General features: G+C 40.4%; 1 protein-coding gene across 1 annotated transcript; it reads right to left on the reverse strand.

Moving 5' to 3' along the window:
- Positions 1–2,468: 2,468 nt before the first annotated feature.
- On the reverse strand, positions 2,469–23,111 carry LOC149282389 (COP9 signalosome complex subunit 8-like). The gene is made up of 5 exons (XM_089498264.1): positions 23,034–23,111; positions 22,600–22,670; positions 16,804–16,852; positions 3,003–3,135; positions 2,469–2,542 (listed from the first exon to the last, which is right to left on the reverse strand). Exons 1-5 carry the CDS (start codon positions 23,109–23,111, stop codon positions 2,469–2,471), a joined length of 405 nt encoding a protein of 134 aa, XP_089354390.1.
- Between the last annotated feature and the right edge of the window lie 294 nt (positions 23,112–23,405).

A 23,405-nucleotide genomic window follows, 5' to 3' on the forward strand; every position in this document is an offset into this window, starting at 1 on the left:
CTCACTATCGAGGCATTTGAGCGAAACCATTGAAGCTTACAAGGTGATTGTTGAACTTCTTGTTGTTTTCCTTCAACCTTTTCTGAACCAGTTTTGCTTTGTAGCAGGGCACGTTATTATCCTTATCAGGCAGTTTTGTCAGTGTCCATGAAAGGGTGTACATGGTCTGCAACAATGCTTAGGTAGGTGGTACATGTCAAAGTAACACACACATGAATGGCAGGACCAAAGGTTTCCCAATATTCACTGTCCAAGCAATTTGAGCTACAGGAGCTTGTCTGTTGGATTTGACCATAAGGGTCAGGCTTGGCACCCCACTTGCCTCAATGAACCTTGGCCAGCCATGACCCTGTCACCGGATCGCTGCTTTCCCTTCCTTGGACCACTTTTGATACTTACTGCTTCTTACCACAGCAGACCAAGAACGCCGCACAAGAGCTTCAGATATGGAGATGCTCTGACCCAGACGTCTAGCCATCACAATTTGGCCAAAGTCACTTAGATCCTTAAGCCTGTCCATTTTTCCTGCTTCTAACACATCAACTTTGAGGACGTTATGTTCGCTTGCTGCCTAATATATACCACCCACTGACAGGTGCCATGATAATCTTATCAGTGTTATTCCCTTCACCTGTGATAATGTTATGGATCATTAGTGTATAAACAAGGGAGGATAAAAACATGTACTTTTTATAATAAAAGAAGATCTTAACGTGCATATATAGAAGTTGTTACCTTCGTACATGGATTTTGAAAATTTAGAGAGGCCAATTTTGTAGGATAAGAAATTGTACAGATAATCAGGGGAGATAAAAAAAAAAAACAAAAAAACAAAACATTTTTTAGAGAAGGGACAGAATGAACTAATAGCACATAAAGCTATTGCAGAAGTGGAAAAATGACAAATCATGATTTATTTAATAATCTTTAATACATTTTCAAATATCAATAGACAAAACAAATACAAGTAACAAAACAAAGAAAAAACAGACTTAAGACAAAGATATACCAGTTAACAGTCACGGGAATCGCAGCAAGACTGTATGCTGTGTATTTTCTCTATATTCTTTCCCACATCTCTTTAATTTTTGTGATGAGCCATTAATCCAGCTAACACCCGTGTCCATATACCATATTTTCTTGATTATAAGACAAGGGTTTTTTTTTTTTGGTTTTTTTTTTTAAGAGCAAATGCTCTGAAAAATACCCCTCCTCTTATAATCGAGGACGACTACAAGACTAAGATCCAGATCCCCTGCAGCGCCGCAGGGGACCTGGATCCTCCTGTCTGGTAACCTCTGCTGCTGCCGGCACTTCCACTGGGGCTTCTATGACCGAGCGCCGGCGAAACTGCAGGCAGCAGCTGAGGCTGTTTACGCGCATCGCGCAGACCTTCCCCAGCTTCCAGAGAGGAGAATACCCCGCAGATCTGCAAGAAAAATAACGCAATAATATAGACAGAGCTGTTTGGTTGTTATATGTTCAGTTAAATAGAGGTCTGACTATAAGATTGCCAGCAGAGCTGCAAGAGACCTGGATCTGCTGCCAGCATTTCTACCAGGGCTTCTATGACGGAGACCGTAAAACACGAGAATACTAGAAGAGAAATGTTGGGGCTATTTCAGCGTTAATTGTATATGAAAGTAAAATAAATTGATATTCAGAAGAACTAATTAAAGCATGTTAAGAAAAAGGATTAATATGATTGAATGAAATGACGAGTACAAAATCTTTGGGCATTTATCAGTAGTAGGACTAATGAATCATTTAGTTGTAAAACTATGAAATGAATCAGGGCGTAGTATACAACTACGCACCTCGCTAATGTGGACTCCTCTCCTTTCCTGTGGGGACCCCGTTACATAAGCCCCGTTATACCATGCCCTGCAGGAAAGCGTAGGGTACCGAATATGTCAGCCCTGCTGAACACTGGGCGCCAGGGAATGGTTTCCTTGGCGACCTGGCGCCCAAAGTTTGTCGAGCCCTATGTTTTTGATTATATTTCAGCACATTTTCCAGTGATTTGGTTCAATATATGGAATCCATAAAGATTTTTTTTTCTTGACAGTAACAATTAACATGCCCGATGCCACATAGGGAGCACACTTACCTGCTACCTTAGTTTTGGGCTGTTAGGGAGATCCGTGGTTTCCATGGCGACCTGGCGCCTAGAGTTTGTCGAGCCCTATGTTTTTTTATTATATTTCATCAATTATTAATGAAATATAATCAAAACTATATATTCCTCAGGTTTGATAAAGTGTTCTTTGAAAGTCTAGGAAACTCACATTTTAACTGAAACAGTGTAAGCATCCATCACTCAGCCAGTACATGCTGGTGATGTGCAGACCCCATACTGTTGGCAGCATCAATACACAAGGGGGGCAGCCAGCCAGGTTTCAGCATGTACTGGCTGACTTGGCATGATAGCAGTGTGATTGCTAACAGCAATCACAGTCCCATCTTGCCTAGGTTCCAGCATTTACTGGTTGCCTGGGTATAAAAGGAGACACCAAGCCAAAGGCACGCTGCCGTGTTGCATCTAACAGAAAGAGAAATAATATAGGAGAAGTGTGTTCATTAACATTGCTTCACACTGTATTTAACCGGCCACTTCTGGGGTCAACCGCATACCAAACTTACATTGGTTTCTGCAATTTTCTCCTATGGTCTAAACTTTTACCCTATGAGACACTCATGGCCAAACCATACCAGAATGTTGCTGTTACCTGATATTTTACACCATGCAATAAACCCACCGCAGTAAAGGAGGGCAGTGGAACTAAGTACTTAGTGGCACAAAAAAATCCTCTCTTCTCTTTGTTTGGAGAACACAGCAGCAAGACAGCTCCATCTAGTAATTGTTTTGCAACGCTCCCCAAGAGAGGTCCGTTGAAAGAAAAAAAAACCACCACTATATAATGTAAAAGCACAAACCAGGAGTAACCTATACTTTCAATTTTATTTCAGAATTCACCATGTGCTGGACGACAGTGCTATACCTCTTACAGCCTCCATCATTGGTTGAATGTTTTCTGACCACTGGTTGGCAGCAATGGATGAGTAGATTCCGGGGAAGTCTCTCTGCCAGATCCTCTGTCCCACCTCCCAAATCCCAGCCAGCTCTGCATTGGCCTGCAAGAAAAAAAAGAAATACAGTGACTTTTACAGACTGCAGCATCTCAAAATATTACCTTCTCTACTATATATCTAAAGAATAAAAAAGTAAAAGCTCTGCTCATATTGAATTTAAAATAGTTTGCTTAAAAAGCCATTTCAAATTGGGCTGTATATAAATTAAATCCCTCTCCTGCAATACTTTTACTAGTGTGGGTGGTCTATTCCTAACGACGGCACTTTTACCTATTGCGTAATACACCCGAAATCCCTCTAGACTGTAAGCTCGTTTGAGCAGGGCCCTCCTCACCTGTTGTCTCCTCTCTGACAGCCAGGGAAGGTCTGCGCAATTGATAACGCTTGGCGTCTCGTGTGCTGTGTAAAGGACGCTCTATGGTTTGTCAGGAACCGCCTGGTGTTGAGGAGGGAGCAGGTCACAGTCTGACCGCCGCGTGCTTATCCACAGCATGCTGAGAGAGTGCTCTCTGATGGACAGTCTAGAGGCTGAGGACTATCTCCATCAACCCCCTCACCCACTCCACTTCCCTATTTCATCTTATAATCGAGCAAATACGGTATTTTAGCGATGTCAGTTTTTCTTATATCAGGGGGGCATAAGACATATCAGGGGGCACGGTAGCATAAAGGGGCTATAAGGCATATCAGGGGGCACAGTGGCATCACTGACATATAGGGTTAAAAGGCATATCAGGGGCATGGTGGCATATCAAGGGTAAAAGTCATATAGGGGGCTATAAGGCATATCAGGTGGGGCACAGTGGCATATCGGGGTACAAGGCATTTTAGGGGACAGAGTGGCATATAGGAGGTATAAGGGGGCACAGTGGCATCTCTGACATATAGGAGGGTATAAGGCATATATGGGGGCAGAGTAGCATATAGGGGGTATAAGGCATTTCTGGGGCAGAGAGGCAAAACTGGGGGTGAGGTGCGCATAACTTGGCAAAAATAGTTTACATGAATATTTACTAGTGACAATATAAAATGAAAAAAAGAACACCTTCACGAGTGGGTGAGTCTCAAATGTAAAATAATATAATATACAGTACCCTACAGATCTTGCTGCTCCCGTAGATCAACACTCCTCACAAGTGTTAAAACACACGATATATAGACAAACGGGGCGCATAGATATGTGGGAAAAATAAAAATATAACGAATATATTGTAATGAGTTCAAAAATAAAAACCAAAATAAGTGATATAAGTTGCACTCACAAGTGTACTTAGGAGTGATCGCTCATCGAAAATCCAGACTTTATACCGTCTTGGAATTTCTGCATAAACAATAGGAAACGAAAAATAGTGCAATAAAATAGATATTGGTTTAATAAATATATAGATTAAAAACTTACAAACGAATAGGCATAACTGGTGGGTTATGCGTAAAAGCCGTTTCTTTCACAAGGAGTATTCATCAAGTCCTTATAAAGTCCAGATTCTGAAAATGTAAAATATCTCAACGGACGAACTGTTGAGGAGAAAAATTACCCCGACGAACTGTTAAGGGATAGTTTAGTAAAAACTAAGGATATGAAAAGAGAAAAGATGTTGCATAAAAAAGAGAAACGAATACAAAAAACAGAGGAATTCAATTTCGCTTTTATTACTCAATATAATGACAAATCGTTTAAAATAAAAAAGGCGTTTGAAAAATGTTGGCCAATTCTACAGGGTGACAGCGTACTGCAAAATTTCCTTCCAGAAAAACCTAAGATCATATATAAAAAATTAAATAACCTAAAGAGCTTAATAGCCCCCAGCGCTCTTCCAAATGAAAGAATAAATAAAGACCATTTTTTAACCTATAAACCTGTGGGTTTTTCACCGATGTGGCATATGCAAACTTTGCAAAAGTTGCCACCTACAAGACAAAAAAACTACCTCATTCAAATGCACTATAACGAAAAAAGAATATAACATCCGTCATTTTATACACTGCACATCAAAGAATGTAGTGTATTTATTAGAATGTAAGTGTGGAATTCAGTACATAGGACGCACATCTAGAGAACTAAAAGTAAGGGGTCTTGAACATTTAGGTGGAATAAGAAATAACAATATGAAGCACAGTGTCCCAAGACACTGCGTGAAATGTAACAAATTTTCGTTTCCTGATTTTAAAGTAATAGGGATTGATCTAGTATCCCCCCCATTGGCGGGGAGGAGACGTGAAAGAAATTTTATCAAAAAAAAGAAACGGAATGGATATACAAATTTCAAACCTACAAAAAAGACGGTTTAAATGTAGAACTAGACATATCCATTTTTTTAAATTAAAAAATTTATTTACAAACAACACACATATAAAAATGTTTTAAGTTTATTTTATCATACTGTTCACATATACAGTTCATACAAGCATATATATTGTTTTTATAATAATATTTTTATTCAAGTTTATTTTTCATACAGTTCTTATTCATATATATATATTTATTTATACATTCTTATATAAGATTACATTTCTCTACCTTACATAACATCACCTTTATGCAATTTCATTCCATCTATGGGTTAACCATAGAACAGAAGGTTGTCAGTAACACAGTCACGATGGCACTTAGCCAATTAATCAATTAATGAGATTACTATCTATATACTCATTTATATCTCTCTCTCCCTCTTATGTTCTTTTTCCCCGAGGGGGGTTCTGTCCAATGTGATAGATACCTACGAGAAAAAAAGAAACATACTCATTTAATACATTTGATCTCTAAATTGGTACTGATTAACATTGCAACTAAGTTGCTAACATTGTTTCTTTTTCTCACTTAATCTTGGACAGAGTCCAAACCACACTCACAGATGTCTTCTACCTTGATTCTGCCTGTCTGCTCTTTTCCGAAGCTCTGTTGATATATCCCTGCAAATTGAAAAGATTGAATGAAATAAGAACATTTGATACATTTTCTGATTTGATAAATTATTTATTTTACATACTTACTGATCACGAATATCGGCCGTTATGAGTCCTGACGAAACGAGGAAAAAGTGCAACTTATATCACTTATTTTGGTTTTTATTTTTGAACTCATTACACTATATTCGTTTTATTTTTATTTTTCCCACATATCTATGCGCCCCGTTTGTCTATATATCATGAATATTTACTAGTAAAGCTTTTTTTGGTATTTTTTGGGTTCTTGTTAAAATATAGCTTTAATTATTATGTCAGTAAAATAAGGCAAATCGTGAAATGTCATTGTGATAAAGAGATAAGTGTTAATGGCACATCTTAATGTAAATTATATGTTTTTATTTTAAACAAAAAGTTTGCATAGTTTTTTTTTACCTGATTAAATCGAAAAAATAATCCCGAGAGGTATGCAATGGGGATATTTAAAAGTGGCACATAGAAAACTGAATCGCTGCAGTAATACTCCAAAGGCAGCAAGACCATAGCAAAATAAATATTAAAAAACAAATATCGGTAGATAGACTAGTTAAATTTACCCAATGTTCCCAACACAAACTATAACTATTTGTAAACAAATTAAACAAGGAGAGGGATACTTGTTTTCGAGATGGAGCTAAAAATATTTTATGTGACTGTGGCCTAGTGATATGTAGGTACATTGTTAAGCCACTTGAAAATATCTGCACAATCTATCTCATAAACCAATTCTCTGGTTTCTGCACACAATACAGCGTCTGCGAATGAACGGGCGCATCCAGCTCAAATAACGGTGCAAGGTAGTAGCAAAGCTTTTCAGCCAGAGTCTGTTCGCTCTGGCCCTGCGGATGATCTGTTTCCTTTTTATTTCTGCGTATGCAGCCCGCTTATTCAGGTGTTCGTTATAAAGGAACAGAACGCGCCGCTTTTCTTTCTTTGGAAAGAAGAAGGCAGCAATCACTCTGCGGAGACGGCCAATATACACCTGGACAAAGCAGAGCGACAGGAGTCCGACCACAGGAAGGCAAGACCACAGATAGCCCTCAACTGACATTCGAATCGGATTTAATAGACACATGGTGTTATTACTCAGGTGCATGGTGGCAGAAGAGGTGTTGAGGTTACCAATAGTACGCCTTAACATCCTGGAAATAAAAGTATCGCCTCCAACCAGGACTTCCAGTTTGTGGTGACTGGAGAACACATACAAGATGTGCAAATGTTTTTCCGGATAATCTGGAATAGGTGATAAAGGATCCAGTCTGTAGTTAAGGATAAGATGAGGAAGGTGAGCATGGGAACACACTGGAAAAACTCCATCATTGTTGTCTTCATCTCAAGGTCCTGAACCGCTGGATTCCAGGGAAACACAAAGCTCTTGCGCTCTCCATTCCTCAGGGGTAGAAGGTGTCTCTTATTCCGTTTCCTCCTGCGAGCATCAATCTGCCTGAAGTAGGTTGTTACATAGGCGTTATCAAACCTAATGTTGGTGTTGTACTGGTGGCAATACTTGTAGGCAGAGATAAAGATGAAAACAAATGTGCAGGAAATGACAACACGGACAAAGGACCCAACCTTCCTCATACCTAACTTCTTCTGCTCTAATGTCTCTGTAATCTCCTCTGTGATCTCCTTTTTAGAAATGTTCATGCCAAGAAACATGCTTGGTTCTTGTTTAACGATTGCTATTTTGCTAGCAAAGCCATCGTCCTTTCCATTCATAGTCGCGTTGACCTTATCATAGATGGTTCCAAAATTGGCTTCCATAGGGATCTTCTTCTTGCACCATGTATTTACAACATTCATGATATTGCACAAAAATGAGAATTGGATAGGAAGGCAAAAGAGATGGTTAAGGACAGGTAGGGCAATGACCTTCATACAATCGTCATGTTTCTTGGCAAACCACTCACGGCATTTCTCAATACCTTTTTCAATAACGAACTCACAGCCCAGCATAGACTTCAGGTTGAACTTCTGCAGAGTGTCAAGAGTCTTGTTTTCCTCTTTTGTCTCCTTTTCTTTCTGTTCCTCAAGCTTTTTATCATAGCCTTCAGAGCTCTGCACCTCAGAATCTGTCTCCTTAAAAACAGATTTTATGCCGCTGGTGTCATTTTTAAGTTCTTTTGCCCCTTTTACCAAGTCTTCAATTATCTTTCTGAAAGGGTTTATAATAACTTTCCAGGACAACTTTGTGTGGTTTATCTGGAGCTCCACCTTGCACCCAATGGATTTTGCAACATCCTCCATGTTATGCTGCAGGTTGCTGACAGGTCCATCAAAAATAGACTGCAGTATAAGTTCAGGTTTTCTCCTCCCTTTCTTATTTCTGCTCTTCTTTGAGCCCAGAAAACAAAGGAGTGTCCAATGATCCACAATATTTTTGGAGAATGACCTGAAAAAGAAAAATGTTAGCCAACTCATAACAATTCCGGTCTCACATATATTTTAAAACGGTCTGTTTCCCATCTCCCAATCCTCTTAATTATGGAAGTATCCAGCCCTAACCTAGCAGCCTCTGTCGCTGCTCCGATTCTAAAAGAGTGAGAAGAATAATGTTCAGCACCCAGACACAAAGCGAACAAACATTTTTTTAACACACTGTTAAATTGAAATCTTGTAAGCAGTTGTCCTGAACCATGAACAAGCCAGTTACCAGAGACCTTAGGGCGCTGAGCCATAAAAGCCTCAGACATCCTCACAGGGCAAATACCATTACCATTAACCCTTTGTAGGACTATCCAACAACCTTTACCCCGCTTGTCAGTTTTAGATGACCTCAGAAAATTTTTTAAACTAACGCCACAAATAACATCTAAGATTTGTAAACCTGAACCACCCTTTTTATTAATAGCCACTAGCTCACCTAATCTAAAAGCCCCCAAAAAGGCAATAGTAAAAGCCGTTTTGAATAGGCAAGACTCAAATATCATCCACTACTTTCATTAAATCATGCAGTAACTCATAAGAAATAGGTCTTCTCAAGTCTTGAATACAAGTTCTACCACCATAGCCTTTCAAAATCTGTTTCACTAAAAAATCTTTAAAAACATTTTGCTTAGCTGCTAAATTGAAGAAAAAAGATATACCCAACAAACACCTATCTATAAACGAACGCGGAAATTCTCTTTCTTAATTAGATCCAAAACTGGCATCCAACAAATCTACTTTGTTTGATTGAACAAAATTTGACCATAAACGCCATGACCACCTATAGCTGGCCCATGTGCTTTTTGATAAAGATCTGGCAATTAAGTTTCTTACCTGGGAGAAGTCAATTCCCATATGCACGGTGGAACCTGCAGCCCTTCCTTCTCTGCCTGGGGTGCCAGCTCCCTGAACAGCTTAAAATCAAAGCGCGAAAGAGCATCAGCTATATTGTTGTTTTTCCCCGGAATGTGTTTGGCTTTCAACCAAATATTATTAACAAAACACAAATAAACTAAGCGCCTTAATAAACTTATTACTGGTAAAGATTTTGCTCTCAAAGTGTTAACCACCCAGACTACCCCCATTTTATCACAATTCAACAAAATCCTTCTGTTACTCCCTGCAGGACCCCAAAATACAAGAGCCACAACTACTGGAAACAACTCCAACAATACTAAATTTTTAGTCCAACCGGCTTCGTACCAATCTATAGGCCATTTAGCAACAGCCCATTTCCCTTGCCAGAAAATTCCAAAACCAGATGCTCCCGCTGCATCTGTGAAAAATTCTAAATCATCACTAGTGATAAAATCATGCTGCCATATGGCGGCACCATTGAACTTTTTAAGAAATAACTTCCATATTAACAAATCCTCCTTAACCTGCCTAGTAACCCTAACTCTGTGAAAACCTATCTTCTTCCCGGCAATAGCTTTAGCCATCTGTCTGGAAAAAAACCCTTCCCATAGGGATTATCCTAGCTGCAAAATTCAATAAACCAAGTAAAGATTGAAAACATTTAACTGTCACCTTTTTAGCCGATAAAACTACATTAATCATAACACGCAATTTAACCACTTTTTCTTTAGGTAACTTAAATAACATCTTAACCGTGTCAATCTCTATACCTAAAAATAATAAAGAAGTAGCCGGAAAAACTGTCTTATGTGCTAACGGAATACCAAAAAACTCTGATAAAACAAAGAACGAATTCAACAAATGTAAACAATCTAAACTATCCGCCTTACCAATAAACAGGAAATCATCTAAATAAAGGACCACAGAATCAAGGCCCGAAACTTTCTTGACCACCCATTCTAAGAAACAAGCAAAAGCTTCAAAATAAAAACAAGAAATGGAACACCCCATCGGCAAACATTTATCGAAGTAGAATTGACCATTAAAATGAAAACCTAAAGAAGGAAAACAAATCGGGTTAATAGGCAAAAGCCGAAAAGCAGCTTCAATGTCCACCTTAGCAAGCAAAGCATTTTTTCCCAAACCGTCTCACCCACATCAAAGCGTCATCAAAGCTAGCATAATGAACGGGAAAATCAGCTGTGCAAATTTCATCATTAAGAGAACCTCCTTTTGGAAACGAAAGGTGATGAATTAGTCTGAAGGACCCCTTTTCTTTCTTTGGAACCAAACCCAAAGGCGACAACCTAAAATTGTCAAACGGAGGAAATTGAAAGGGGCCCGCAACTCTCCCAAGCAAAATTTCTTTTTTAATCTTTTCTTCAACAATCGTCAGATTACCTTCTACCGATTTCAGGTTATTAACCCAGCATAAGTTATCACCTTTAAAAACCGGAATATTAAAGCCAAATTTAAAACCATCATGTAGCAGTTTAGCCATCCGTTTGTTTGGATAAGTGTTTAAAAAGGGGAGCAGATTTAACTGTCTCACCGGCATCTCTGCTTTTTGGAAACTGATCCTTTCCCCTGTCCCCTACGAAAACATTTGACAGCTGGGTAGCTACATTCATGCCTAAACCTACATGAGTTAGGCCACTTACATTGGGAATCATTAAAGGACCAGCATATACCTTTTTGACGCATCTGCTGTGCATTAACCCCTTGCGGCCTAAAATTAGAAACATTTTTTTGAGGAAGCAAAACACTAACCCATGTTCCTACGTCCTTCATTCCCCACTGTAGGTTCTTATGCACCGCTAGCGTTTGCCTGAAAATCTCATCATAATTAAACCATGACAATCTACCAAAGTTCTTAAATGCCTCTAAAACTGCTTCCAAATGTTGAAACATTTTCAGAACATGGGCAGGGCAAAGGTCAGGAACCGTTTGATAGTGGAATTCGGCCGCTTTCGCTTGAATAAGCGGCTGCTCCTCCTCCTTGTAAGTTTGCTTTCACTGTTCTGGGTCATCTCTCTTTCAAATTCGTCTCCTTCAAATTCCTCCTCTTCCACCTCCTCCTCTTCCATATTAACGTTTTCCACATCTTAAATGGGTCATCTAATGGGCCATACATGAATATGCAAGAGCCCATTTTTAAAACAGCCGTCATGCCCGTCTACTGTATTTCTGAAGCCTGAGCAATGTTTCAGTTATTAGGAGGCAGCTGTCTGGTAAGTCCAGTGTCAGCCGTGGTAAATACTGTCTTTCACTTTTACCCCAGGGCTCAGATAGAGCCTTCTGAAGAGGTAGATAAATGCAGCATATTGCACATGAACATTTAATGAGGGAACTATCCTAATGCACTCAAAAAGCTATTTTTAATCACTATTTAACCCCTTCGAGACAAAGGCTGATTTTACTTTTTGTACCCTTTGTGACAATGGCCTTTTTAACATTTCTGCGCTGCTTGTGTTTAGTTGTAATTTTCTTCTTTTCCGTTTACTGAACCCACACACATTAGATATTGTTTTTTTCAGGACAAGAAGGGCTTTCTTTAGATGACATTGTTTTGATTGTATCATATTATTTACTATTAAAAAAATTATAAAATATGGTGAAAAATTTAGAAAAAAATGACTGTTTCTAACTTTTAGTTGAAAAATCTTTTACTCATCTATAAAAGGTAATGAAAAAACCTGCTAAATAGACTCTACTATTTGTCCTGAGTTTAGAAATACCCAATGTTTTTGTGTTTTTTTGCTTTTTTCTACCCATTATGGGGCAAAAAGTACAGGTAGCGTTTTGCTATTTCAAAGCCATTTTTTCCAAATCTGGTAATTCTTCCCCCCATGTGCCATTTCGGGTATCTTTGAACCCGGCCAATGCAATTTACCCCATCAAGTCATATATTTTTGAAAACTAGACAGCCCAGGGTATTCCAAATGCTAGTATTTTAACTCTTTCCATGCACCATATCTACCACCAGTCTTTGTCAAACTTTATGGTAGTCATTTTTTTTGCATTTGTTTTTTCACACATTTTACTTCAGGTATGAATAAACAGGTTCTGGTATATGTCACTATCACAAAACACCCCAATATGTGTTCAGCAACATCTCCTGAGTACAGCGATACCTCACATGAATGATTTTGCCTGGCTGTTTTGGGGCAAAAGGGCCACATTTGGGGCATGCGCTTTTTTCAATGTTGAACTTTGGCATTTGGGGATCCACTGCCCATGCCCTATTTGGTACATCTTTGAGCCGGGCCATTTCAGTGTGCCCAATAAACCCATATATTTTTTAAAACTAGACACCACAGGGTATTTTAAATGCTGGTATTTTAACTCTTTGCATGCACATATTTTACCACCAGCATTTTTTCAAAGTTTGCAGTAATATTTTTGTGTGTGTATTTTTCCCACACACACCTACTTTATGTATGAATTTACAGCTCCTGGTATATGCCGCTGTCACACGACACCCCATAATGTGTTCAGCAACATCTCCTGAGTGCAGTGATACCCCACATGCATGGGTGTGTCATTTTTTGGGGGAACTAAAAGGCCACATTTGGTACGTGTGCATTTTTCTAATTGGAAATTAGATGTGTGGCCATCCTTCCCCCCGTGTTAATTGGGACGTTGTTGAACCTGGCCCATTCAATTTACCCCATCAAATCATACATTTTTTAAAAGTAGACACCCCACGGGCATTTAATATGCCAGTATTTTAACTCTTTCCATGCGAGAATTGTTTTAAGCTAATATGCTAATTTTAGGACTTGCTCACAAAAATATATTTTTTATATATATATTTTTTTTTTATTATTTTTTTTAAAAAAAAATTTAACATTTTTTTTCAACTTGGAGGTTCCCCTGATAGTGACATCAGTGGGAAATGATTTTTACATTTTACTGTTTTTTTACTATTTTTTTCTAATTATTATTAATTTTATTTTATTTTTTAATTTATTTTTACTAATCACACTGTGATTAGAAAGCTGGGCTCCATTGACTTGCATGGTGAATGCAGTACCTGTATTCAACCTGCAAGTGGAGCCAAAGTTCTCTAGATGGTCTGGACCATCTAGCGAACTTTTAAAATTTGTGGTTCCTGTTACAGGACGGCGGCCATCTTCCTTGATGGCGAAGATTGCCGGCAGCTGCGGCTGTGACCGCTCTCCGGAGCGGTCACAGCCCATCAAAAGGTTAGTGTTTGGTGTCGCTGGATGCCTCCTGATCGAGGCATTCCAGCGACACCATTTAAGTTTAGGAGGCGATCGTCGATCGCCTCCTAAACGCTTTTAAAACGGGCGTCCGCCGCCATACAAAGTATGGCGGATGTTGACGCCCCGTGGAGGGGCCAGAGATGGCCCCTTCGTGCCGATCGCGGCGTTGCTGAATGCCTCGAGGTCGAGGCATTCAGCAACGCTTTTTGGGTGCAGAAAGCGATAGTAGATCGCTTTCTGCACCCGTTTAAAGACGTGCCGGTCCTGGCACGTCAATTGTCGTAAAGCACATGCTTTTCCGTGTCGTGCCAGGACCGGCAATTGTCGTTAAGGGGTTAAAGGAAGACAGAGGTGGAAACAAATAACTAAGTGACCAGTACTGGCTTCCATATACCAGGAGGAATGCCTTTCGGTTACTGTACGCAAATATGAACAAAAAGCACCCAGTGTTTTACCTATGTGCAGATATTATTATTTTGAGTCAAGGGCCGATGGGGGCTCTGTGTTTGAGAGAACTGATGGGGAAGCTGCAGTTGCAAGGCATAGGGTGGGATGGTTACTAGTTTAGTGTTTTAATAACGCACAGTTATGTCTGCATGATTGATTATAGCAGTTGCGTAGTGTCTATTACGAGGTCTCTGTGCCTCTCACAGCATGGTTAGAAAGATGGGATCAGAGATCCTGGCTCTGTTATGGATTCTCATGCTTTATATGGGAATTCTAAGACAGACCTGAGAGCACCCAAAATAACTGAAAATAAAAGTGATGTATGGGAGGGGGAGGAGGCAAAGTGATGTATGGGAGGGGGAGGAGCCAGTGATGTACGGGAGGGGGAGGAGCCAGTGATGTACGGGAGGGGGAGGATGCAAAGTGATGTACGGGAGGGGAGGAGCCAGTGATGTACGGAGGGGGGAGGAGGCAAAGTGATGTGTGGGAGGGGGAGGAGCCAGAGTGGTGTGTGGGAGGGGGAGGAGGCAAAGTGATGTATGGGAGGGGGAGGAGGCAAAGTGATGTATGGGAGGGGGAGGAGCCAAAGTGATGTATGGGAGGGGGGAGCCAGAGTGGAGTATGGGAGGGGGGAGTCAGAGTGGAGTATGGGAGGGGGAGGAGCCAGAGTCGAGAATGGGAGGGGGAGGAGCCAGAGTGGTGTATGGGTGAATTTCAGGGCATATAGGGGGTATAAGGCATATCGATATTAGGCATATCAGGGGGGCATAAAACAAATCTGGGGGTAAAAGGTATATCAGGGGGCTCAGTTGCATATCACTGGCATATAAGGAGTATAAGGCATATCGGGGGGCACAGTGGCATATCGGGGGGCACAGTGGCATATAAGGGGGCACAGTGGAATCTGGCATATAAGAGGTATAAGGCATATATGGGGGCAGAGTGGCAAGCTGGGGGTAAGAGGTGCATAACTGGGGGCAGTTTGGTAAATAAAAAAAATGTAAACAAGGCTTTTTTTCTCAGTTTTTATTAAATATGAAAAATAGTTAACATATGAATTAATATTTACTAATAACTGTATTAAAACCTAGTTTGAGAAACACTGTGTTTGGGTTCTTGTAGCCTTTATTATTATGTCAGTAAAATAAGAAGGTGAATAGAGAAAGGCCATTGCAATAAAGAGATGAAAGTGTAAATTGTACGTTTTTTATTGCAATTTTTCTTCAATTTAAAATAATGTATTTTTTTATCCGATTAATCGACAAAATAATCGGCCAACTAATCGATTAAAATAATCGTTAGTTGCAGCCCTAAGTGTGATTGCTAACAGCAATCACAGTCCCATCTTGCCTAGGTTCCAGCATTTACTGGTTGCCTGGGTATAAAAGGAGACACCAAGGGACACCAAGCCAAAGGCACGCTGCCGTGTTGCATCTAACAGAAAGAGAAATAATATAGGAGAAGTGTGTTCATTAACATTGCTTCACACTGTATTTAACTGGCCACTTCTGGGGTCAACCGCATACCAAACTTACATTGGTTTCTGCAATTTTCACCAATGGTCTAAACTTTTACCCTATGAGACACTCATGGCCAAACCATACCAGAATGTTGCCGTTACCTGATATTTTACACCATGCAGTAAAGGAGGGCAGTGGAACTAAGTACTTAGTGGCACAAAAAAATCCTCTCTTCTCTTTGTTTGGAGAATACAGCAGCAAGAGACCGAGAGAGGTCCGTTGAAAGAAAAAAAAAACACCACTATATAATGTAAAGGCACAAACCAGGAGTAACCTATACTTTCAATTTTATTTCAGAATTCACCATGTGCTGTACCTCTTACAGCCTCCATGATTGGTTGAATGTTTTCTGACCACTGGATGCGTAGATTCCGGGGAAGTCTCTCTGCCAGATCCTCTATCCCACCTCCCAAATCCCAGCCAGCTCTGCATTGGCCTGCACAAAAGAAATACAGTGACTTTTACAGACTGCAGCATCTCAAAATATTACCTTCCCTACTATATACCTAAAGAATAAAAAAGTAAAAGCTCTGCTCATATTGAATTTAAAATAGTTTGCTTAAAAAGCCATTTCAAATTGGGCTGTATATAAATTAAATCCCTCTCCTGCAATACTTTTACTAGTGTGGGTGGTCTATTCCTAACGACGGCACTTTTACCTATTGCGTAATACACCCGAAACCCCTCTAGATTGTAAGCTCGTTTGAGCAGGGCCCTCCTCACCTGTTGTCTCCTCCCTGACAGCCAGGGAAGGTCTGCGCAATTGATAACGCTTGGCGTCTCGTGTGCTGTGTAAAGGACGCTCTATGGTTTGTCAGGAACCGCCTGGTGTTGAGGAGGGAGCAGGTCACAGTCTGACCGCCGCATGCTTATCCACAGCATGCTGAGAGAGTGCTCTCTGATGGACAGTCTAGAGGCTGAGGACTATCTCCATCAACCCCCTCACCCACTCCACTTCCCTATTTCCCCAGGCCGATTCCACTAATGTATACAAAAAACGATTGTATTATTTGAGCCTGAGACTAGCTTAGCGCACCGGCATTTTTTCATTTTCCCTGATTCCACCAATGTGCTAGCCATACGTGCCATGTCTGGAATTGTAATTGTACACGGCTTTTACTGTATTCTTGAGCTTTCCGTTAACTGAAGTAGTACTGTACATGTATTGCCCTGCGCTGCAGTACTGCTTATCTTTTTATCTAATAAAAATAAAAAATAGGGCATTCGTTTCTTATAGTAAAGTAAGTATGTTTTGCACAGTAAAGCTATAAGCACACACTACTTACAGATTTGATGGCAGGTGGTATTCTTTTCCAGAGATATCTGGCATTATTCCTGGTAAAACATACAAGCATCAGTTACCAAACAATCACTCATTTGCTGCAGTGAGAAATATAAAATTAGATTTACAAATCACATCTACTAAACCAGACCTCCTCCGGCTGCCCCCACTAGATACCAGGGAGCCTGAAGCACAGGGGACAAGTCTAGGGATGCACTGGTAAGTTTATTTATATTGTATTGTGTATTTATTTTTTTGTCAATATTTTTATACCTATTTTAGAGATGTCAGTTTTTCTTATATCAGGGGGGGGGGCATAAGGCATATCAGGGGGCACAGTGGCATCTCAGTGACATATAGGGGTAAAAGGCATATCAGAGGCATGGTGGCATATCAAGGGTAAAAGTCATATAGGGGGCTATAAGGTATATCGGGGGGCACAGTGGCATATCGGGGGTATAAGGCATATATGGGGGCAGAGTAGCATATAGGGGTATAAGGCATTTCTGGGGCAGAGAGGAAAGCTGGGGGTGAGGTGCGCATAACTGGGCAAAAATAGTTTACATGAATATTTACTAGTAAAGCTTTTTTTGGTATTTTTTGGGTTCTTGTTAAAATATAGCTTTAATTATTATGTCAGGAAAATAAGGCAAATTGTGAAATGCCATTGTGATAAAGAGATAAGTGTTAATGGCACATCTTAATGTAAATTATATGTTTTTATTTTAAATAAACGAAAAACTTGCATAGTTTGTTTTACCTGATTAATCGAAAAAATAATCGATTATGAAAATAATAGTCTAGTCTACATGCCTAAATGCATTGAGTTGCTGTCATATGATCGGCTGATGAGCTATTTGTGTTAACAAGCAATTGAACAGATGTACCTAATAACGTGGCCAGTGATTGTGCACGTGTGTGTGTGTATATATATATATATATATATATATATATATATATATATATATATATATATATATATATATATATATATCAGGGCTTGACAATTTTGTTTTGAATCTAGGAGCCAGCAAAAAAAGTTAGGAGCCAGGATTTTTTTTTTTTTAACTAACAGTTTTATTTTCAACAACAAAAATTAATGTCCCAAGGGAATCCTTCCCACTCTCCTCGAACACACACGCACACATATATTTATTTTTAAATATATATATATATATATTTTTTACGATGTGAAGATCCTCTCCCAGTCACAAAGAACTCTTCTGTGAGCCCAGCCCCCTTGAGCGTCAAGTCTTGAAAGAGGTGGGACGAAGAGCCTCACTAAGGCACTGCCACTCAGCAGCACGGTGTGAGGTGGTAAGACCGCTTTAATTTTATTAGGGGCCGGCTTACTTACACCGTACTGCACGGTGACAAGGGCCAGTCTGGTCTTGCTCACGCGGGCCGCACATTGAAGTCCGGCGGGCTGGACGTTGGACGCCCTTGACCTAGGCGTCAGGACAAAATTCTCAGTCGCCATGGCGACCTAGGATTTGTCGAGCCCAGGGAGTCTTGGGGTGCATTGGTAAGGGGGGGGGGATATCTAGGGACCAGAATGTCATATCAGGGAAGGGGCAGAAGGAAATTAAAGTAAGGTGTATTATGAATTAAGGGGGGTGCACATGAAAAACCAAAAGCCATTTTAAGTTGCTATTTGCATATAACCTATGCTGACTAACTGCATAATAGATACCAAACATGTTAGAATACACGTATTCCTGTTCATTAGATAAGATACTGTTTCACCATTCTGCTTAGTATTTTTTCTTTAAAAATAAATTTTCCCTTTTCTCACCAAACTTTTAGGGTGTGGCCTATAATCGGGCCAATACGCTGTGTGTGTGTGTAATATATAGATACACACACATATATATATATATATATATATATATATATATATATATATATATATATATATATATATATATATATATATTTATATATACACACACTTACTCTGCACTACACACAATGGCTCTAGAACTATACCACTGAAAGGAGAGCTGCCTTGATGCTGCCTCTTTAGCAGGCCTGGTACACTAGAACTGGGCATACACACCTGATCGCAACACAACACACAGATATCCAGTACAGCTCCCTGGGCCAGCCAGTGGAGATTAGAGGATTTCCCCGACTGGCCATGATGACCCCGCACAGAATAGTTAAGACAGTTGGGCAGCTACAAAGTACAGTGTCTGAAGATGGGAAACCTGAGAGGTATGCAATGGGGATATTTAACAGTGGCACATAGAAAAATATTAAAAAACAAATATCGGTAGATAGACTAGTTAAAATTTACCCAATGTTCCCAACACAAACTATAACTATTTGTAAACAAATTAAACAAGGAGAGGGATACTTGTTTTCGAGATGGAGCTAAAAATATTTTATGTGACTGTGGCCTAGTGATATGTAGGTACATTGTTAAGGCACTTGAAAATATCTGCACAATCTATCTCATAAACCAATTCTCTGGTTTCTGTTGTTTCTATACACACTATTGGCAATTTCTGTTCTGGAACACTATGATACCCTCATATCCGTTCTCAGCTCCTAGAAAAGAAGGACTGTGGGGGAAGAAAGGATCTAGGACTGGGACACGTTGCTGGTATGTTTTGTTCTCCTCATATTGTATCTTTGTCTACATTTCTCTCCGAAACTCAGAACAGCAAAGAATCTAATTGCAATACGCTGAGGCGGCAACGTTTCATCCATGATTAGCTTCCTGCACTGGATGAGCTTGCAACTTTCTACTACTAACACCTTTTGTGTAACACTATCACCAGAAACACTAAATAAGATACCAATTATAATTAGTTTTATTTGTTATTGGTTTTTGTATTGCCACCAGGTGACCCCAGAATGTTTATTGCATATAGGTGGTAAACATATGCAGGTGGAATTCCTGGGATCATTCCAATTCATCCTCATCACTCTCGCTGTCAGAGACGGAGTCTTCATGAGGTGTACATGCATAACAGAAGCGCTTCATATCTCTCCAGCACTGCCTGCAGTATACTGTGCCACAGTCTGCTATCTCGCACACATACGAGTCCTTGGTTTCACTAGAACTGCACACAATACAGCGTCTGCGAATGAACGGGCGCATCCAGCTCAAATAACGGTGCAGGGTAGAAGCAAAGCTTTTCAGCCAAAGTCTGTTCGCTCTGGCCCTGCGGATGATCTGTTTCCTTTTTATTTCTGCGTATGCAGCCCGCTTCTTCAGGTGTTCGTTATAAAGGAACAGAACGCGCCGCTTTTCTCTCTTTGGAAAGAAGAAGGCAGCAATCACTCTGCGGAGACGGCCAATATACACCTGGACAAAGCAGAGCGACAGGAGTCCGACCACAGGAAGGCAAGACCACAGATAGCCCTCAACTGACATCCGAATCGGATTTAATAGACACATGGTGTTATTACTCAGGTGCATGGTGGCAGAAGAGCTGTTGAGGTTACCAATCGTACGCCTTAATATCTTGGAAATAAAAGTATCACCTCCAACCAGAACCTCCAGTTTGTGGTGACTGGAGAACACATACGAGATGTGCGAATGTTTCCGGATAATCTGGAATAGGTGATAAAGGATCCAGTCTGTAGTTAAGGCTAAGATGAGGAAGGTGAGCATGGGAACACACTGGAAAAACTCCATCATTGTTGTCTTCATCTCAAGGTCCTGAACCGCTGGATTCCAGGGAAACACAAAGCTCTTGCGCTCTCCCTTCCTCAGGGGTAGAAGGTGTCTCTTATTCCGTTTCCTCCTGCGAGCATCAATCTGCCTGAAGTAGGTTGTTACATAGGCGTTATCAAACCTAATGTTGGTGTTGTACTGGTGGCAATACTTGTAGGCAGAGATAAAGATGAAAACAAATGTGCAGGAAATGACAACACGGACAAAGGACCCAACCTTCCTCATACCTAACTTCTTCTGCTCTAATGTCTCTGTAATCTCCTCTGTGATCTCCTTTTTAGAAATGTTCATGCCAAGAAACATGCTTTGTTCTTGTTTAACGATTGCTATTTTGCTAGCAAAGCCATCGTCCATTCCATTCATAGTCGCATTGACCTTATCATAGATTGTTCCAAAATTGGCTTCCATAGGGATCTTCTTCTTGCACCATGTATTTACAACATTCATGATATTGCACAAAAATTTGAATTGCATAGGAAGGCACAAGAGATGGTTAAGGACAGGTAGGGGAATGGCCTTCATACAATCGTCATGTTTCTTGGCAAACCACTCACGGCATTTCTCAATACCTTTTTCAATAACGAACTCACAGCGCAGCATAGACTTCAGGTTGAACTTCTGCAGAGTGTCAAGAGTCTTGTTTTCCTCTTTTGTCTCCTTTTCTTTCTGTTCCTCAAGCTTTTTATCATAGCCTTCAGAGCTCTGCACCTCAGAATCTGTCTCCTTAAAAACAGATTTTATGCCGCTGGTGTCATTTTTAAGTTCTTTTGCCCCTTTTACCAAGTCTTCAATTATCTTTCTGAAAGGGTTTATAATAACTTTCCAGGACAACTTTGTGTGGTTTATCTGGAGCTCCACCGTGCACCCAATGGATTTTGCAACATCCTCCATGTTATGCTGCAGGTTGCTGACAGGTCCATCAAAAATAGACTGCAGTACATACATCACCAGGTAAGCACGGCCTTCTTTGCCCAAAACATTTGGTGCCATCATGATTGTGGCACAGCGAAAGTGAGAAGATGTACCCCATCCGATGGCAAAGGTTCCTGATATCCCATATAGAAGGTTTATCTTATTTTCTTGATATAGATTCATTGGATGTACCAACAAAAAGTAGATTCCAGTGCCAATCATACCCCCAGCTCCAGCACCAAGGAAGAATTTTGTCATGAAAAATTCATTCGGGTCACTGAAAAGGAATCTAAGACAGAACATGGGCATGGCAAAGGTCAGGAACCGTTTGATAGTGGAATTCGGTCGCTTTTGCTTGAATAAGCGGCGGCTGCTCCTCCTCCTTATAGGTTTGCTTCCACTCTTCTGGGTCATCTCTCTTTCAAATTCGTCTCCTTCAATCTCCTCTTCTTCCACCTCCTTCTCTTCTATCTCCTCCTCTTCCATATTAACGTTTTTCCACATCTTAAATCTATCTATATTCAGATATGGGGGGGTCTTGCAGTAGTCACGACTTCACACTCCAAACACTAACTGCAGACTGGAATGGTCTGTGGAAATCACGCTGACTACTGCACAGCTACTGTGACATCACAAAGAGGCCCTCAGTGAACACACAATGGCTCATTAGCATATTCCTACCAGTAAAATAAGTGGCTGTAGTAACATTAAACAATCTGAACATAAGATTTATCACCCCTGTGGGGAAATCCCTGAATTTATAGGGCATTAACACATATTCACTAATGAATCCGTATGAGCCCTGCCAACGGCCATCTCACAATTTGAATCTATAAAAACCACACAGAAAATGATATCTAAACAATGAATTGTATCTTTGTGAGTTATGTTGTAAAATGAAGAAATTGTGATTTCCAAAAGCATTTTTATATTTTTACTCATTTTCACAATACTCATTTTCACAGATGTGATGAAGCAAGAATCATCATGAAATATATTAATGTCCCCGAATGTAACATGGGTCATCATGTTGTGCTTGCAGAGCAATCAGTAGTTGCAGAAGACAACCAGAACAAAAAAATATATTTAAAATATAAAATGATTAGAACAGCTGCACAGATGTGTATTATTTAGTACGTTACAGCTGCTGCATAGATGTATCTTTCATATAATATCAGAGAGTTAGGAAGAATAACTTACATGTCATTGTGTAGAAGGTATAGCGCTAGAAGCTGACTGTACACCTGGGGTGTTGCAATACCTCCTGGAGCCTGAACAGACATAATGCAGTTTTAAACCATAACGTAAATATATGTGCACTTGACAGAAAAACAACATCAGCCCAGAATCACCTAGAGAAAATAAAACTACTAATGCCACTAGAGGTAACGCAGTTCCAGACATGATGTCACACTTAAACGTACACAAAAGACGTAGAGCGCTTCACTATGTACTATATACACGAGAGTATTCTGTAGCTAAATGCATCTAAACACAGCCCATGAAATCAGCAGCGTTACCACCGATTTGCAACCATAGCTCCCGATCTGCCACCCACCGGAGTACAGCTACGGTAGAGAACCGCCGTCCTGCCAGCTCCCTTACGTATAATGAAGGAACACTAAACGCCTCACCTCAAGTTCCTGCTCCTCGCACTGCTCCAACAACCTCTGGAAGGAGACCGGGTTTTCCGCCATCACGGCCACTGGCATTTTCCCCGCAAGCCCACAGGGCCTCCCGTCTCGAACCACTGACACCGGCCTTCCTCTTCCGGGTTCAAACCTGTCAATGTATCCAAAGTCAGAGTTGTTCTAACTACTAGAGACCAAAGTGCAAATACATGCCCGTCTTTCAACGGTAGCCATTTTGATGGTGTCGCTCCCGTTCTAATGCTTTCAGTGCATGCAAGGAAAGCGTAAGTACCATCGTGTGTGCCGGGGGGGGTGCCTGCAGACACTGGGGCGCGCAGTGTTTCGCTGCTAGTGCTTCCCCGGTAGACTGCAAAT

This window comes from Sceloporus occidentalis, unplaced genomic scaffold, assembly GCF_023333645.1.
Source record: "Sceloporus occidentalis isolate IW3139 unplaced genomic scaffold, rSceOcc1.0.p SCAF_117, whole genome shotgun sequence".
NCBI classification, from domain to species: domain Eukaryota; kingdom Metazoa; phylum Chordata; class Lepidosauria; order Squamata; family Phrynosomatidae; genus Sceloporus; species Sceloporus occidentalis.